Source organism: Garra rufa, chromosome 16 (assembly GCF_049309525.1).
Source record: "Garra rufa chromosome 16, GarRuf1.0, whole genome shotgun sequence".
NCBI lineage: Eukaryota > Metazoa > Chordata > Actinopteri > Cypriniformes > Cyprinidae > Garra > Garra rufa.
In genome coordinates this window covers 21,407,305-21,420,798 of record NC_133376.1, presented here as the reverse complement: position 1 = coordinate 21,420,798, position 13,494 = coordinate 21,407,305, and the positions used below count along the sequence as shown (strand labels likewise).

The 13,494-nt window shown below is 34.3% G+C and overlaps 2 protein-coding genes across 2 annotated transcripts; one reads left to right on the top strand and one right to left on the bottom strand.

Moving 5' to 3' along the window:
• Positions 1–231: 231 nt before the first annotated feature.
• On the bottom strand, positions 232–6,421 carry ppp2caa (protein phosphatase 2 catalytic subunit alpha a). Its single transcript, XM_073819989.1, has 7 exons — positions 6,010–6,421; positions 3,608–3,817; positions 3,342–3,515; positions 3,145–3,234; positions 2,884–3,045; positions 1,107–1,225; positions 232–1,025 (listed from the first exon to the last, which is right to left on the bottom strand). Exons 1-7 carry the CDS (start codon positions 6,109–6,111, stop codon positions 953–955), a joined length of 930 nt encoding a protein of 309 aa, XP_073676090.1. The 5' UTR covers positions 6,112–6,421; the 3' UTR covers positions 232–952.
• A 2,010-nt stretch (positions 6,422–8,431) lies between these two features.
• On the top strand, positions 8,432–10,557 carry LOC141287961 (UPF0461 protein C5orf24 homolog). Its single transcript, XM_073820080.1, has 2 exons — positions 8,432–8,646; positions 9,136–10,557. Exons 1-2 carry the CDS (start codon positions 8,605–8,607, stop codon positions 9,742–9,744), a joined length of 651 nt encoding a protein of 216 aa, XP_073676181.1. The 5' UTR covers positions 8,432–8,604; the 3' UTR covers positions 9,745–10,557.
• Positions 10,558–13,494: the final 2,937 nt, after the last annotated feature.

The following is a 13,494-nucleotide window of genomic DNA, read 5'->3' as shown; positions in this document are numbered from 1 at the left end:
TAAATAAATAAAAGAATGTTTATAGATATTTCCTCATTCGCTGATCATTAAGAAATAATTCCTTAAATTCCAATAAAGGCATATTCACTTTAGTACATTGTACTGCATAACAGCAATGACCCAATTTGACAATTAAAATCAATCAGCAACACTGCTAACATTTGGCACCATCCCACAGCAGAGGACGAACAGAGCTTTACAGCTGCTGTCTAAAAAGCAACAGACTTTACATAGATAAATAGCATGAGTCTTTATTGCCGTTTAAATCCCTATTTAATTGTGCTCTGATTTACAAATCATTGGGAAAGAATGCAGTAACATACAAAAGCGAAAACAAACAAAACCACTGCTCTGTAAACTAAGAACAATAACAAATACTGCATTGAAAAAGTGCTTAAAAGACATCGAAAAGGGATTCAAAGTTTCAAACTAAAGTGTCTCATACCCACCTGTAACAAACACCGCAGTAGGCAATCGTTTAAAACAGCAGTCGGAAATTCGCCAGATGACAGCTCATTGTGTACCCGAGGCCATGCAGCATGAAAATGCAGCTATAATACACAGCACTATTTTAAGCTCATCACAACTTGTACATTATCCAGTCATAAGCATTAGAGTGTATATTCAAAATGTTATTCCAAAACACAGCGTTTCAGAAGAATGCACATAAACCCAGTAGTTGGAAAAACCCCTTATATCCTGATCAAAAACACAACAGCTTTTTAATACATTAAAAGAGAAAAAAGTACATGATGCAGATGAGAGAGTACTGTTATATTTTTGTGTTTGTTGACTGCATCTATTTTATTGCAGTATAGATATGGCACATATTTTGGTCCAAGGACAGGGCTTTGTGTTGGAAAATTTGAACAGTCTTCTATTAATAATCATTGTCCACTGGCCAGATAGTGCTGCAATACTGTAATTACAAAAACAAAAAAGATTTCCCATCTTACAGGAAATAATCTGGAGTGCGACGAGTGACGTGAGGCTCTCCTCTGCGTGGTGCAGGGTCAAACTGTAAACTAAAGGAAGTCATTCTGTTAATATTCATATTTATAACAGCTAAATTACTTACATATCAATGCTTTATGTCATATACGTACAAGGAGTACTTGAGCGTGTCATCAAGTTCCATGATCGCAGCCTGGTTACCACATCGGTAGCAATAATTAGGTGCACTGAAGATCGTTACAACATTACGTTCATGACACCAGTTATAACCCTGTAGAAGTGTTTGAAAACATAGATTAGCCAGTAATCAACAGTTAGTAGGTGTATTATTATCCATGTGCTTCAAATTCGAAACAAATCAGTTAAATTTACTCATGTAACAAATAACATTTGAAATCGGTAGCCAAAGTGATACACAATACTATAATTTTTCTATACATTTATCTTCCAGATAAATCTCTTTTGTTGGGATTCTGCCTTGTTTGTCATCAGCTATTCAATGATACATTTTTCATCACATTAATTATGACAATTCTGAAAATACTATGTAAAAATTACTTTTGCTAAAATTTGTATTAATATTTATGTGAAATACAAAATCAACTATTCTAACAATTTAGTTGAATAACTACATAATCTATGTGAGACCAGGCAAAAACCCATGAGAAAAGATTCATCTGAATAATACATTTACTCTATGACTTATATATACATTACCAGTCAAACGTTTTTGAACAGTAGGATTTTTAATGTTTAATGTTTTTTTGTTAATGATTTTTAAGTCTCTACTGCATTTATTTGACCCAAAGTACAGCAAAACATTGAAATATTTTTACTATTTAAAATAACTGTTTTCTATTTAAATATATTTTAAAATGTAATTTATTCCTGTGATCAAAGCTAGATTTTTTGCATCATTACTCAGTCTTAAGTGTCACATGATCCCTCAGAAATCATTATAATAGGCTGATTTGCTGTTTAAGAAACATTTATTATTATTGTCAATATTTAAAACAATTGAATATATTTTTTTCAGGATTCTCTGATAATACAGAAAGATCCAAAGATCAGTATTTATCTAAAATAAAAAGCATTTGTAACATTATACACTATACCATACAAAAACTTGGAGTCAGTATAATTTTTTGGGGGGAAAGAAATTATAGAAATTAATATTTTTTTTCATTTAGCAAGGATGCTTTAAATTAATCATAAGTGATGATAAAGACATTTATAATGTTACAATAGATTTCTATTTTAGATAAATGCTGTTCTTCTGAAATTTCTATTCATCAAAGAAACCTGAAAAAATTCTGAATTCTAAGCTGTTTTCAACATAATAATAAATGTTATTTGAGCAGCAAATGGTGATGCTAAAAATTTAGCTTTGAAATCACACATTTTAAAACATACTCAAATAGAGAACAGTTATTTTGAATGGTAAAAATAGTTCAGGTTTTTTTGCTGTACTTTGGAACAAATAAATGCATGCTTGGTGAGCAAAAGAGACTTCTTTAAAAACATGAAAAAATCTTACTGTTCAAAAACTTTTGACTGGTAGTGTACAGGCATATGAATATATAAATATTAATTGGCCATATGGCAATTAAAGATACAGTATTATAACAGCAACACTATAAATACAAATTGAATGAATTCACTCAATTAGCCTACAGGTTTTAATGAAAAGTGAAGATTAGTACATCTAATTATTAGAAATACTGAATGATAATAATAAACTGAAAATAAAAATAATATCACTAGTAACAACATGCCACTTGGGGCCTTCAATGCCAATTCTGAGGAGTCCATCTTACCCCAAGGGTCTAATTTTAACTTTTTACTTCTAACAATAAAACCTTCATTTAAAAAAAAAAAAAAAAAACCTAATTAACAAATATGTATACATGGTAATCAGTTCTCTTTTACCTCCATCACTAACTGGTGAGCTCGTGAGACCAGAGTTAAGCAGTTGGCATGGTTAAATGTTTCTGAGATGTCCTGGCCAAAAGTGTACCCAGCCCCCCTGGGGGAAATCCCCCAGCCTCCGCGGTCATCCGGATCTGACCACAGCAAATCACACATGGGACCCTGCCAATAAGATTTCATAAGGTCGTTGAGTTATATTCACAGCTGGGACTCTTAATGATTTTGATTATTGTAACACTATACATCTTTCTGAATTTATACCTCATGGGGAACTTCTTGGATACGGTCCAGTGCGCGAATGTGATCCAGCGTGTCAATTGAAGGTGACAATCCTCCATGGAGACAGAAAATCTGTTCAGACAGAACAAAGCTTAAGCATTACGTGCACTCAAATTACTATGCAACGAGCTGAGTACAGCTACGATGGATGAAATGCTGTTAGGCACAAACCAGTTTACCTGTGTGTCTACAAGGGCTGTGAGAGGAAGGTAGTCAAAGAGGTCTGTGAAATATTTCCAAACGTTCGCATTTCCGTATTTTCTCAGGCACTCGTCATAAAAGCCATAAACTTGTGTGATCTGTCTACTTTCGTGATTTCCACGGAGGATGGTGATTCTCTCTCGATATCGAACCTAGACAATGACAAAACAAGCTGTTAATAATGCAAATGATCATTTTCTCATAATAATAACTTAAAAATGAAATTTTAAAGCTATTCACATACCTTCAAAGATACCAGTAGTGTGACTGTCTCTACTGAATAGTAACCTCTATCCACATAGTCTCCCATGAATAGGTAGTTAGTATCTGGTGATTTACCCCCGATCTTAAACAGTTCCATAAGATCGTGAAATTGGCCGTGTACATCTCCGCATACTGTGACCGGGCAACGCACCTCCTGAACGTTTGACTCTTTGGACAAAATTTCTTTAGCCTGCAATAGATAAAACAGGCAGGTTAGACTACAAAAGCACACAAACTATTCTCTCAACTATTAACCTAAATTGTATTTCTATATTGGCATATGCTCAAAGGTCCACTGAAGTGCTTTGAAACACGCAGAGTTATTTTATGTGTTGATGTAATTTCAACTGAAACAGGAAGACAGGGCGGGACATATCAAGCAGTCCCACCCCCTTTTTTTAAATAGTTAATAGCATTTTGTTTATATAACATCTTGGACCAAAGTCGTTAAGCCACAATTGACAGCGTTTGGCAGCCACAATCTCATCTATATTGCTATAAAATAAACCCTTCTGTGTAGAATTCAATGTAAAACTATGATCCGCTCTGTGGTAGCATGCATGCTCCAGGCTGTTTACGTGATACAGCGCGAAACCAGACTTCTTTCGCCCCAATAAAAAGCGTATTTCTGGATCTGAATCGTTACCTATCCCCTATTAAGTGCACTATGTGCCATTCACCGTACAGAAAATACTAATTCTGTGAACAAGTGACTGATTTCAGAAGAAGCTTCAGCGTTTATTTATAGTGTAGGGGGCGGGACGCTTCGGATTCTAGAGGGCATTTGATTGGACAGAAAGTTTGATGAGAAGCTGAAGTGCAATGTGATGTCATCAAAACTGTTGATTCACACCGGCAGAATTTAGAGACTGTAAGTTTTGAATGCTTATATCTTGTAATTGTTATGAAACACAGTAGCTTATAGATGACCATAGAGCTAACATATTCATATTAAAAGCCAAAAAACGTCAGTTTTGATTTCATGAGGACTTTAATGGGTCTTTGTTCTTGGAAATGTATTAAATGTCCGCTTAAGTGCTTTAAAACATGCAGCATTATTCTATGTGTTGATGTAATTTCACCTGGAACAGGAAGACTAGGCGGGACATATCAAGCACTCTGCCCCTTTTTTTAAATAGCCAATAGCATTTTGTTTGTATAACAGCTTGCGCCAGAGCCATTAAGCTGCATTTGACAGCCACAATCTCATCCATATCACTATAAAATATACCATTCTGTGTAGAATTCAATGTGAAAATATGATCTGTTCTATCATGTCTCTAGACCAGCATTTGATTGGACAGAAAGTTTAATGAGAAGCTGAAGTGCAGGGTGATATCATCAAAATCGTTGGAGAGTTTTAAATGCTTATATCTTGTAAATGCGAACTGTGTAATTGTTTTGAAACACAGTAGCTTATAGATGACCATAGAGCTAACATATTCATATTAGAGATGTTTGTCCTTATTTTGAAACACCGTAGCTTAATAAATATCCTTAAGGCTAACACATTAACACTAAAAGCCAAAAAACTTGAATTTTGATTTCATGGGGACTTTAATGGGTCTTTGCTCTTGGAAATGGATTAAGATTGTAAAATGACCTAAAAAATGTGGATACATCTAAACTAACAGGTAATAGTAAACAAAATTATATTAATAATCATTATAAATGATGTAATACTTTCCCAATACAAACTCAAGCATATCTTCCTTTGTGCTCCACAGAAGAAAGTCAGTCATGCATGCAGGTCTGGCACAACATGTGGGTGAGTATAATGACAGATTTTTCATTTTTAGGTCAACTATTTTAAGGCAAGAACCGGACATTTTTACTTTTACACTGTGAAGGTAGTCATAGGATGTTAACATTTTTGGTTTAGCAGAATAAGGTCAGAGTGATTAATGCAGATGAACTAATTCTACATGCGCCACTTGAATTAATATTGCTAAGCAATTTACATAAAAAAGGCTCACATTAAAAGAACATAAATCAGGTTGTTTAGGTTTTTTTATAATGATGCTTGTTTATCTGAACATTACAGTCCCGTAAGCAAAAGGCAAACCCAAAACTCTGCCTGACAACGAATAACAGCAAAGTGGGCATAACCTGACGAGCTCTGGTTACTAACTGCGCTGCACAGCCATCAACCAATAGTCACATTCATGGCGCACAGACGGCCAATAATAGAATAATTCGGCACCGCCATCTTCGGATAAGCGGCCAGTGGGAAGGTCGCACTGCAACTGTATCTGAGCCGATAACAAATTTAGACAGTCGGCTGCTGCTGCTGCTGCGCCCACGGGCCGCCTGACATAACACGTGTTTTAACATACAAAGCAACACTGACATGGGTGAGGATGACGGTCATGCGGAACTCACCTTCTCGCATAAAATTTTCACTTGGTTTTCCGATAGTTGCTTGCACTCGTTCAGCTGCTCGATCCATTGGTCCAGTTCTTTCGTAAATACCTTCTCGTCCATTCTCGACAATTCCTTAAATCATTCAAGTACTGTTAAAAACCAGGTAAAATGACTCAAAATGCTTTATTTGGGTTTGGCGTCATGCGTCAAAGTAATCAATCCCAGTTTAAAATAAAGCTGTTGAGTCCTAGATTAACTTGAAATACTTCAAGGCCGCAAAATGAACTGAAACGCTGTTAGTTTTGACTCTTTCTCAAGAATAAATCGAGAAATCACTGTTTTTTGTAAGCAGCACACGATTAAAACTACAGCATGAAAGCTCCTTTGATTTCGGTCGGAGTCTGGTTATGATGCGCAGCAGCGACGAAGAATCCGCTCATGTAGGTTGACGTCACCTAATCCGCATTCTAAATAACGAATCGTACTACTGCGAAGGCCTCAGTCTTAATATTCATAAAGCAGACCCTTTCCATTGGTGGATTACTACACTGAATCTTTATTACCTAATTAATATTAAGAAACCAGGCGTTTGCAATAGGGCGGCTGTCAGTGAACGTCAGCATGACCTTATTAATATTGACCAGTCAAGTCTTCGCCATAGTAGAGTTTGTCGCAGATATCTTGCTTTGTCTCCTGTGCGTTTAGCGCCGCCATCTGATGTACAAGGGGAATAACAGTGTTTTAATTTGAGAACCGCTACATTGTTAGGTTTTATGAAACAAATAAAGCCGTAATAATAATAATGATATTATGATCTTTATTATTACTACTTTATTACTACTGTATATCACTGTACTCAGTGTCTATTGTTTGGAATTTTTTTCTCTCTCTCTTTAAGTCATATTTCCAAGGAGAGTGTTTAATAAAAAGCTTTCAACAACAGAGCAGGGTGGTAACGGTACTTTAACATAATAATAATAAAATAATAATATTATTTATTATTGTTTCTGTGTATCTTATATAAAGGAGCAGCATTCATATGGTCTTTAACATTTTTATTTAATTATTGTTATTTATATACTTTAAATATTTTTTTATTCCATGGTGAGGTTTTTATTATTATTAATATTTCTCTTTAAGTCATATTTCCGAGGACAGTGTTTAATGAAAAGCTTCCAGAGCTAGTGCAATAAAGCTGGACAGTAAAGGTACTTTAACATAATAATAATAATAATGTTTCTGTTATGTAATCATAATATTGTTATTAATAATAATATATTTAGATTATTTGTTAATAACAATGCGGCTATTTATTATTAATAATAATAATGTTATTTAATAATAATAGTAATAATAATAATTCATTATTATTATTATTAAATATTAATATTATTATTAGTTTTATTATTATTATTAGTTTTATTATTTTCCCTGTGTTTTTGTGTATCTTATGTAAAGGAGCAGCATTCATATGGTCTTTAACATCTTTATTTAATTATTGTTATTCAAATACTTTAAATATTTTTTTATTCCATGTTTTTTTATTATTATTAATATTTCTGGACAGTAAAGGTACTTTAACATAATAATAATAATAATAATAATAATAATAATAATAATAATAATGTTTTTGTTATTTAATAATAATGTTATTAATAATAATATATTTATATTATTTGTTAATAATGATGCAGCTATTTATTAATAATAATAACAATGTTATTTAATAATAATAGTAGTAATAATAATTCATTATTATTATTAAATATTAATATTATTATTAGGTTTTTTATTATTATTTTCCCTGTGTTTATCTTATGTAAAGGAGCAGCATTCATATGGTCTTTAACATCTTTATTTAATTATTGTTATTCAAATACTTTAAATATTTTTTATTCCATGGTAAGTTTTTTTAAATTATTAATATTTCTCTTTAAGTCTTATTTCCGAGGACAGTGTTTAATGAAAAGCTTCCAGAGCTGGACCAACAGAGCTGGACATAGACATAGTTAGATACATACATAGTTTTCATGTTCACACATTTTTATTTTCTCATATACCATTTTTTTTCTTTAATTTATGTGATGGAGAACATATCTGTTTTTCCCCTGTGAGCTCTCAAAATAAAAAAGCCTTTTATTAAACACACTCGTCATAAATATGACTCAAATGAAGAGAAATGTTAATAATAATAATAATAATAATAATAATAATAATAATAAACATCCCCGACAATACACATTGAACACAGACACAGTGACATTTTAAAATGTCAGCAACAAATAACAAAATATAAATGAATAAATATCGAGGACAACAGCGGCGTGAGCTGACACCAGGGCCTTCTGGTATTTGCTAAAAGAATAGTATAAATTCCCACCAGCAGCTGACGCATGCGTATTAGCTAGTCTTACTATTTTATTATTTTTTCTAGTGAAAATGGCTGCCTTTCAGCTTTAAACCTCAGCGGTCCAGAGGAAAAAATATCCATCACATAAAGCAGAACTAGCACAATCGTCTAGGAAGAAACCATCTTGCGTTTCAGGAATGTCCATATTCCTGCGTAAATAACATTATGCTTTTGCTTTCAAGAATGGAAGATAGATCTGTTTCATGTTTAACCCATTGCATTCCGTGATCCGCGTTCCAGATGAGGTAAAGTACTTTCTTTATTGCATTATCTAACGCCAAACAACATCTGTTTTGATATTAAATTGAATTTAATTTGCAGGAATTAAAATAATAAGCTATATTAACGACCGAATATCGCAGGGGGGGGAAAGATAGATACAGGATGACAGGACAACGATAGACTTGCATTAGCGATACCCAGCAGCCGTTGTAGACACCAGACATTGTGTTTATGTAACTGTAAAGTGACGCGACATACTTAAAGTGTGAGTATTTCAATAGTTTGTATAGCTACAGCTTCTTCTGCATTAACTTTCAGAGGTTAATTGCACAGGCCTGTTGTTTTCTTTTTGATTGACGTCGTCAGTCAATCACTTTCGATGGACGCGGTCGATGTTTGAAAAGTAGTGCGGTGCCTCAATTCAGTTGTTATTTCACAACTTATATGTACTTTTTATTAACCACTTAATCTTATTATATATCAAATGTTTTAAATCTATTTCATTTTAACAGAAAATGATGCACCAAGTAGCCAGCAACAGCAACGACTATGGTCTGGGTAGCATTGGGGACGATGGGCAACACCCAGCCAGTCACTTTGAGTTGTGCAGTTCACCATCCAACAAATTTTACCCCACCGCCCCACCTCCGTCGCTACAACTGCCACTCCCAAACTTGCCCCCCTTGCCACAGAGCATGATCAAGCCCATGTCCTGTCAAATGCAGGACTCTCAGAATGAATTCCACTCGCAAACCGTTCGAATGAGGGCGGCGGATGCTCCAGAGGGCTCCAAGAAAAAAAAGGGTCTTGGAAAGTCCGGGCGACGAGGCAGGCCCTCGGGTACCACTAAGTCTGCAGGCTACAGGACAAGTACGGGACGACCGCCTGGCACCACTAGAGCGGCGGGTTTTAAAACCAGCCCAGGACGGCCACTGGGCACCACCAAAGCTGCAGGCTACAAGGTGAGCCCAGGTAGGCCTCCGGGCAGCATCAAAACTCTGGCAAGGCTTAATAAACTGGACTTTGGCGCCTGCAATGGGGCACCGTTCCCTTACACCATGATGCAGAAGAGGGCCTTGTGCGAAGCCACTGTGAAAGAGAAAGACACTGCTACCGAGTGAAAACTGTTTTTTATTTATCGCAAGGGGGGACTCGGGATGTGGGTGCATGTCCAAAGTCAGTGAATTGTGATCTTGCAAGGAAGAAAAAAAGACGGATTTTGATACTTCAGCTCACGTGTATGTGCCAGTGTTATCCTTTTGTGTATCTTTTTTCCAAAGACCCATTAGCATTACCTTTCTCGCTATGACGTATGTTAACCTATTGTACAGATGTGCATGACGGTAGTATTGTGAAATAAAGTTACAGTATTGAACACTTATTAATCTTTTCAGTCGCTTAGACTTCGCTCAAGTGAAATGTAGAGAGAATCGCAATTGTGTTGTTTTACATTTACCTTTACCTTTTACTTAATACTTTGGTGTAAATTCCTGCTGGGGACTGTCTTCATCACACACCGTTTAGATTTTAGGACATTGCATTTGACTTGAAAAAGCTGGTCACCAGTTATAACTCCTCTGTTCCCCTGATGTGTATGTGAAAGTGCTCTGTTTGTAATGTCCAATGATCTGTTTATCTTTTTTGTTGTTGTTGTATTTATGAAATGTCTGGTGCTCTTTTCAGACACAGGATGATGTGGATTTTTGATAAAATGTCAAGTCACAGATTTCAGCAATGGTGTAATCTTTACACATGCTCTTGTACATATAACTGTGAGTTTATATCAGCCAGTGTGTTCTACTCAACCCAAAACACTCTAAAATACCATGTTACTTTTTTGTTTTTAACCACTGGACTAAAACAAGTCTCAGTTTTGTGTAATTGAATACACCTGATCTGATAAAAAATAAACAGTTATCACTCCAAAAAAGTAAGTTGTGTGGGGAAACTGCTGAGGCACATTTTTTGTACAAATTATTTAGATTTTTTTTTTCAGATCCATTAAGTTGGTATAAAAATGTCTTCTATTAGTATTTAATATAAAGTATTTAATATATGACTGTTTCAACAATAGAATGCATGTAGCAAAAATATTTATAAAATAACTGAATTTGCATGGGCTGAATAGGTAATGCTATTGTAAATATGTAAATAAAACGCATTAAAAATGCTATTAATATAACTAAAGTAGCCTACATAAAATGCAACCTAATATCATATGACATAATTTTTACATTCTTTTACGAAAAGAATGGTTCAAAATTACTTTTTTTTTTATAGAAACAGCGGGCAGTTCATAGTTCCGCTCATTCTGTCTTTGTTCTGATCTTAAATTAGTTTCTATACAAACACTGAACGCGGATAAGCTAAAACGTGATCAAATTTATGTTATCGGTTAACTGATTAAAATAGCTTTCATTGCAAATGTATTGTCACTTCTATATTTATTTCGTATGGGTAATCTTAAAATAGGCCGATTACATTTTATCACTTGACACAATAGAGGTTGACGCATGGCTGTGGCAAGCCATTTTAACATTTAATCTAAGTGTCATATGTTTCTGTTCATAGCTTTGAAACGTTTGTGAAATTAGTTATTTCGAAACAGTGTTTTGGAACCCGTATCAAACTGTGAAATTCATGTGATTTCAGTAAAATAAGGCTTCATTGCGTAACTATTTCGAAACATTTCGAAAATCCAATGGTTTGCCTTTGGGGGGAGATCTCTGTAAACCTGTGAATCATTCGAGTTCATTGAGATCGCCCTCCAGCGGAGAACCGTTGAACCAGCGTCTATGGTTTTTACCTGATCTTGGATCACTTTCATCAATTTGTATACATTTTTTAACCAGACATGTGTGTAATTAAAAGAATGAAAAGTAGTTAATAATCTCTTACTTGCCTCTAAATACAAGCTCCCCATAAAACAAACAAAAGAAATATTTTTAAAACCACATATTATACACATATTTCATATTTAATGGTATTTTTTTTTATTGCATTTAATGTATTATACTTTCATGTTTTAGCCTGAGTTTTTGTTGCATTTACACAGTTTTGACCAGCAGGCGTCACCAGCGTGTAGTTTTTCGAGCGCTTCGAACCGGTAAATCATTTTGCGAAGCAATTGGTTTAATTGATTCGAAGCCTCAAAAAGGTTTGTTTCTCCTATCACTAGTTAGTAGCACAAAGTAGTGTTTTTTTATTACTATTAACTACTCCAATAATTATTAATATTTGATTACTTTTTTATTTATACATTTTGATTAGGTTTATTTTAATTTGAATGTTATTAAAAAGTATCCATTGGACATTAGCATTTATTTTTTTCTGCTACAATAGTGACAAATAACTACTTCATTGTTCCAAAAATTAATTAAAATTTTTCCACCTTTGAATTTTACGGTTCATATGTCAACTATTATGTAATATGCTTTGCAGTTTCACCCCAATTTTGCTGCTATCTATTATAGGTTTAATCAGGGTGCGATTTGTGAAAAAACCAGAGAGGGGGATGCTTTTAAAAACTTTTTTTTTCTCTCTTCATAGGCAGAGGCTGACCAAACTGTTAGTATAATCTGTTAACAACGCACATTATATACCTATCTTTTTAGGCAAGAACCAGATAATGAGTGTCAGGTCATGAAATGTTTTTAATATGACGGAAGCTGTATTATGTGATCAGAATTTAATAAAAACATTGTAAGTTAGGCCTATTAATAGTAATGATTTAATTTCAAACAACGAATAAATTTTATAGAGAAGGTGAGCAAGGTATCAACGGAGCTTTTTGGAAACTCTGAATCAGTAAACCACTGCGTCGCAAAAAGATTCACTGTTTCGAAGCGCTCCAATCGGATCGTGAATCATTTGATTCAGAACGTTCAGCTTCAAAGCGCATATGGCGAATCATTTGATTCAGACAACTTTAAAGTGCGTATCGCGAATAATTTAGATCGGGACGTAGGAGCGGCTTCGCGGGACGTTTTATCCCCACCGTGGATAAAAATAATTCAGCAGAGGCAGGGATGCATAGACCAGAGGGGGGGAAATCCCCCCCTTCCCCCCCGGCAAATCACACCCTGGGTTAATAGTTAATTAATACACGTAATTATTAAATACTAGTACCTATTTAGGAGACTCTTCTAGTTTCTATTCAAATCGTAATATTTCTTATCTAAGTGTTTACTTGCATTTTAATTGTTATGTCAGCATAATTTAAACCTTTGGGTACCAAAAAATGGGAGACCGGGAGATTCTATACTTTTTTCCTCTATAGTTCCTATATTCCTAATGGCAATTTTATGATTTCCTTATATACTACACATTTTATTTAACATTTTTATCACAGAATAAGGCACAAAATATATTTCACAGTTTCTATACGCTACTGTATTAAATATGTTATTTATTGCCTGGAGATGACTTGAAAAACACACATATACCATATATTGTCGCAATTGTGCATGTATTGTCTTCACATTATTTATTCAGCTTAGCTACAGCAATAGTTGGATGCCTTTGTCCATATTAGGGATTTCCTGGCATGACTCCCTTTCGACTTTCTGCATTAGCGCGCCCTCTGACTTCGAGAATGATAATCAAATACGGCCAGTGGGATTTTTATAGAAATATAAAAAATACGGGAGAAATACGGGAAAATATTTAAATGGTGTGATACTGGAATAGAATGGTAAAATATGGGAGAATCCTGGAAAAAATGGAAGGGTTGACAGGTACGAATTTATAAGAATTAAAAATCTTATTTGTATGAATAAAAATTTTCACTATTGGAGTACAACCTAATGTTAAATAACAGTAACTGTGAGTTGTAACAAAAGGTATCAGATAGTTACAAGTGAGGAATACAT